The following is a 6,000-nucleotide window of genomic DNA, read 5'->3' as shown; positions in this document are numbered from 1 at the left end:
GAGAAGTGAATTGCAATAGTCAATACGGGAGGTGACGAGACTGTGGACAAGGATGGCAGTGGAGTGAGGGGTGAGAGAGGGACAGAGACGGTTGATATTGCGTAGGTGGAAATATGCGGACCGGGTTATGTTATTGATATGAGAGTGGAACGATAGTGAGCTATCGAGGATGACACCCAGGCTCTTGACCTGAAGGGAGGGGGACACAGTGGAGTTATCAATAGTGAGAGAAAAACTGTTGGTTTTGTGTAGGGTGGATTTGGTACCGACGAGGAGGAGTTCTGTTTTGTCACTGTTAAGTTTGAGGAAGTTATGTGTGAACCAAGATTTAATTTCTGAAAGGCAGTGTGAGAGAGAGGAGGGTGGGAGGGATGCGTCGGGTTTGCTGGAGAGGTAGAGCTGGGTGTCATCCGCGAAGCAATGAAAGTGTATACCAAATTTGATGTTGCTACTCATCTAATTAATTACAAATTCATGTTTATAGCCATTATAGACTTGATAAAACAAGGCATATATTGGTACTGTGAAATTTTGCCCAGTAATTCACTATTTCACAACCCCCTGATCCAAAAACACAAAAATAAAGAACTTTTAAAACGCCTCATAAAATTCATATTGGGAAAATTCAAGTCAGACATTGGCCTGTGCGTGGTGATACAATGAATGAAACAAGAAAATATAAGAATACAGATGTGTAACTCTTCTTGTTTTTCCCTTCCCCCATCTCTACAGATACATTCTCAGCAAATTTGTGTGGCCCACATAAGGAACTGGATGCGGAAACCTGTCAGTGTGTGTGTCAGCGCCTAGATCCAACTCAACACTGTGGCACTAACCGCCACTTTGACCGTAATACTTGCCAGTGCGTCTGCAATACCTCACCTTACCACTCATGCCCACAAAACCACATCTACAACATGGATACCTGTCAGTGCACATGTGGCAAGACTTGTCCAAGGCACCAGCCGCTCAATAAAACAAAATGTTCCTGCGAATGTAATGAGTCACCCAATAAGTGTTTTCTAAAAGGACGCAGGTTTCATCATGCTACTTGCAGGTAAGACACGCTGCTACTTATTCTTTTTAGTTCAATAAAAATCGAAGTTTTAGCTCGAGAATACCATATGAAAAGCACATTACAAAACTTGACAACTGAATTTTTGTTCGAAATATTCTGACTCCATTCCCACTTGTAACGTGTCCAAATGTGAGTTGAATTTCCCGAAACATACGGATGGGAAGCTTAAAATAGTCTTACATTAGAGAGACAGTGGTAGAGTGAATGAACAGAGCACGCCTGCCTCACAGCGTTGAGGTCCAGTGTTCGATTCCGGGCTTCTGCCTTCCTGTGTGGAGTTTGCATGTTCTCCTCGTCCCTGCGTGGGTTTTCTCTGGATACATCCCACGGTTTCATCCCACATTCCAAACACATGCATGGTAGGTTAATTAAATTGTCCATAGATGTGATTATGAGTGCGAATGGTTGTTTGTTTAGGTATGCCCTGTGATTGGCTGGCAACCAGTTCAGAGTGTGCCCCACCTACTGCCCAAAGTCAGATGGAATATGCTCAAGCAAGACCGTGACCCACGTGAGGATAAATCAGTTCAGATAATGGATGGATCGATATGTGCAGGGACTTATGGTTGGGAGGCAGAATCCGAGTGCCACCTGAATGTGAAGAAGAAAAAAAAAACAAACCAAAAAAAAAACCTTAATAATAATTACATTACATTTTCTGTGTTAGCTCTCTGTTCTGTTCTTAATATGAATTTTCTTTTTGAGTTCAGTAATGTACATGATTTAATCATTGAAATTGCTGAATTTGCAAATATCCTGTTTAAATACATGGGTGAGATCGTTCAACAGCACGATGGGTAAAATTACTGTACACAACTCTCCCCAGCCACTTCATCCAGATCTTCCGGGAGAATCCCAAGGCCTTCCCAGGCCATTCGGGAGAGATAGGGCCCTATTTTGGTTGACTGGCACTTGTGCGCTAGGCGTAAAAAATGGGCAGAACTTCTTTTGTGCCAGCGCAAGTCTAGTCTACCATGTTTGAGGCCATGTTGCGCCTGTCGCTGCATTCTGGCATACCAAGTTGCCTTGCTCCGACTCATCCGACAAGTTGGTAAGAAGAAGTAATCTGCGCTCGATATAAAAACAGCCGCATTGTCATTTTCGTTCTGAGGCAATAATCTATTTCAGCGTGTAACAGTTACATTTTTGTCACTCTAAATGTTCATGTGTCTCGCTTTTCTTGACTGCCAGGTTTAATTGAATTGTTTGTGTTTCATTTTCCTACAGTGAAAAATGTGTGAAATATTTGACTTGAGATGTGCCTCACCCTCCCGGTGCATCTGCGCATTTGGTTCCAAAAAAGTAGACTAGATTTTAAACTCGCAATAATGCAGTTGGTCTATCATGATTTGGGTGTATTTGATCAAGGTGCAGACAAATAAGGCACTCCACAGATGTGCGTGGTCGACATTGGATTTCATTCATAAATATTAACCAGCATTGGACAATCCCTCTGAATCATTGAAGAAATAAATTAATTGGAGGAATTGTAATCCATCCATCCATTTTCTGAACCGCTTTATCCTCACAAGGGTCGCGGAGAATTATAATAATTATCTTTAAAAAAAGAAATTAATCAAACTTTATTTATATAGCACTTTTCATGCATATAAATGCAACACAAAATAATGTAATGTTAAAACATTTCAAACTTACAACTTTAAAAGAGGAGGCCACCCCCCCTCAACATACACAAATATATACCTCCACAAGCAAACCTATGCTCGCATACACACTCACATGCACCCAAACATACATAACTTGCACACATACCCTAATGATCCTGATATTAAAAAAGACATAGGAAGGCAGAGAAATATGAGGAAGAAAATGAATGACTGAATAAATAAATGAACAAATTAATACATGCATCCATCCATCCATCTTCTACTGCTTATGCGGAGTCGGGTCGTGGGGGCAAAAGCTTTAGTAGGGAAGCCCAGATGTCCCTCTCCCCAGCCACTTGTTCCAGCTCTTCCCAGGGAATCCCAAGGCGTTCCCAGGTCAGCTGGGAGACATAGTCTCTCCAGAGTGTCCTGGGTCGTCCCCTGGGCCTCCTGCCGGTGGGACATGTCCGGAACACCACACCAGGGAGGCGTGCAGGAGGCTTCCTAATCAGATGCCCGAGCCACCTCATCTGGCTCCTCTCAACATGAAGGAGAAGCGGCTCGACTTTGAGCCCCTCCCGGAAGACGGAGCTTCTCACCTTTTCTCTCAGGGAGAGCCCGGACACCCTGCGGAGAAAAACCCATTTCGGCCGCTTGTATCCGGGATCTCGTTCTTTCAGTCATGACCCATAGCTCGTGACCAAAGGTGAGGGTTTGGACGTAGTCCGACGGTAAATTGAGAGCTTCGCCTTTTGGCTCAGCTCCTTCTTTACCATGACAGACCGATACAGAGTCCGGAATGAATACATAAATGAATAAATTCAAATAAGTATAGAAATAAGTTATTTCAAAGCTAAGATAAAAAGATGTACCTTAAGCCTCCTCTTAAAAACGTCAACAGCCTCTGCAGACCTGATGTTCTCTGGCAAGCTATTCCATAGTTGGGGACCAAAATGGCTGAATACAGCTTCACCATGTGTTTTGGTCCTCACCCTGGGAATAATTAAAAGGCCAGTGCCTGAGAAGCTCAGGATCAGTGAAGATTGTTATGATAAAAGCAGGTCAGATAAATAAGATGGCCCAAGACCGTTAAGACATTTAAAACCTAGTAAAAGCAAGTTTAACTCAATCCTAAAACACACAGGGAGCCAATGCAGCGATTTTAACACTGTTGTGATGTGTTCCCGCCCTCTGGTCCTTGTCAAGACTCGTGCAGCTGAGTTTTGGAGTACAGTATTTGCAAGCTTAGAATTGTCTTTTTAGGAAGACTGGAGAGTTGTGCATTACAGTAATTGAAACAACAGGAAATAAAAGCATGCATCAGCACTTCCGTGTTGGCCTGAGAGAGTAACGAGCGGACTCTGGCTTTGTTCTTGAGATGATAAAAACCAAGCTTTGTTATGTTTTAAATATGAGAAATAAAACTCAGCTCAGAGTAAAAAATGACTCCCAAATTTTTCACACGTTGTGAGGGTTTAACCCATGTTTACCCAAACTGTAGTTTGGGTAAACGTTTCTCTCTCTGGTCTTCAGGTTCAATAACTACAACCTTAGTTTTTTTCCTGAACGAGCTGTAGGAAATTACCTGCCATCCATGACTTACTATTTGAAATACAATTTAAAAGGGTATCAACAGGCCCTGTGCTGTCAGGAGACACGGCAATATACAGCTGTGTATCATCACTGTAGCTGTGGAAACTAACGCCGTGTCTCCTGATGACATCCACAAGGAGAAGTCAAAGCATTAATAGCATCCCCATTTCTATTGTAGGAATGGGATGGTTTTCACACAGACACACAAACGGTGGATGCAAGGCGTCTCTAATTGCCCATTTCACATGCATGGCTGACTACATCATCGGCAAAGGGAGAGATTGCAGTTTACCTGTCAATGTTATGTGCATGGACCTCCATCCATCCATCCATCCATCCATCCATCCATCCGAGATGCCCACCCATCCTTTTTCTACCACTTATTGGGGCGGGTCGCGCGGGCAAAAGCTATTGCAGGGAAGCCCAGACTCCCCTCTCCCTAGCCACTTCTTCCAGCTCTCCCCAGGGGATCCCGAGGCGTTCTCAGGCCAGCTGGGTGACATAGTCTCTCTTGTGTGTCCTGGGTCGTCCCCAGGGTCTCCTCCCGGTGGGACATGCCCGGAACACCTCACCAGGGAGGCGTTCAGGAGGCATCCGAATCAGATGCCCAAGCCACCTCATCTGGCTCCTCTCGATGTGGAGGAGAAGCGGTTCTACTCTGAGCCCCTCCCGGATGACCGAGCTTCTCACCCTATCTCTAAGGGAGAGCCCAGACACCCTGCGGAGAAAACTGATTTCGGCCGCTTGTATCCGGGATCTCGTTCTTTCGGTCACGACCCATAGCTCGTGACCATAGGTGAGGGTTGGAACGTCGATCGACCGGTAAATTGAGAGCTTCGCCCTTTGGCTCAGCTCCTTCTTTACCACAACAGACCCATAGAAAGTCCGCAGCACAGCAGTCACTGCACTGATCCTCCTGTCGATCATTCGCTCCCTCCTGCCCTCACTCGTGAACAAGACCCCAAGATACTTAAACTCCTCCACTTGGGGCAAGATCTCTCTCCCCGACCCGGAGAGGGCACTCCACCCTTTTCTGACTGAGGATCATTGTTTCAGATTTGGAGGTGCTGATCTTCATCCCAACCGCTTCACACTCAGCTGCGAAATGCTCCAGTGAGAGTTAGAGAGCCCTGCTTGAAGGAGCCAACAGTACCACATCATCTGCAAAAAGCAGAGATGCAATACTGAGGCCACCAAAACGGACCCCCTCAATGCTTCGGCTGCGCCTAGAAATTCTATCCATCAAGGTTATGAAGAGAATCGGCGACAAAGGGCAGCCTTCGCGGAGTCCTACCCTCACTGGAAACGATTCCGACTTACTGCCGGCAATGCGAACCAAACTCTGACATTGGTGGTATAGTGACCGAACAGCCTGTATCAGCGGGTTAGGTACCCCATACCCACAAAGCACCCCCCACAGAACTCCCCGAGGGACACGGTCAAACACCTTCTCCAAGTCCACAAAACACATGCAGACTGGTTGGGCAAATTTCCACATATCCTCGAGGACCCTGCTATGGGTGTATAGCTTGTCCACTGTTCCATGGCCGGGACGAAAACCACACTGCTCCTCCTCAATCTGAGGCTCGACTTCCTGATGGACCCTCCTCTCCAGCACCCCTGAATAGACCTTACCAGGGAGGCTGAGGAGTGTGATCCCTCTGTAGTTGGAACACACCCTCCGGTCCCACTTTTTAAAAAGAGGGACCACCACCCCGGTCT

General features: G+C 45.7%; 1 protein-coding gene across 1 annotated transcript in view; it reads right to left on the bottom strand.

The window, feature by feature from the left end:
• The window catches only part of LOC109521677 (uncharacterized), a gene marked incomplete at its 3' end in the record, with an annotated part of 98,062 nt that overhangs the window by 3,043 nt on the left and 89,019 nt on the right, over positions 1-6,000 (bottom strand). Inside the window, 1 exon segment of the mRNA XM_019879664.1 lies at positions 1-426. This exon segment is cut by the window's left edge and continues 1 nt beyond it. Within this exon segment, the coding sequence (XP_019735223.1) occupies positions 1-426 (426 nt within the window).

Source organism: Hippocampus comes, unplaced genomic scaffold, assembly GCF_001891065.2.
Source record: "Hippocampus comes isolate QL1 unplaced genomic scaffold, H_comes_QL1_v1.1 scaffold158, whole genome shotgun sequence".
NCBI classification, from domain to species: domain Eukaryota; kingdom Metazoa; phylum Chordata; class Actinopteri; order Syngnathiformes; family Syngnathidae; genus Hippocampus; species Hippocampus comes.
The sequence above is the reverse complement of the archived record's forward strand: the minus strand, read 5'-3'. Positions and strand labels throughout refer to the sequence as shown.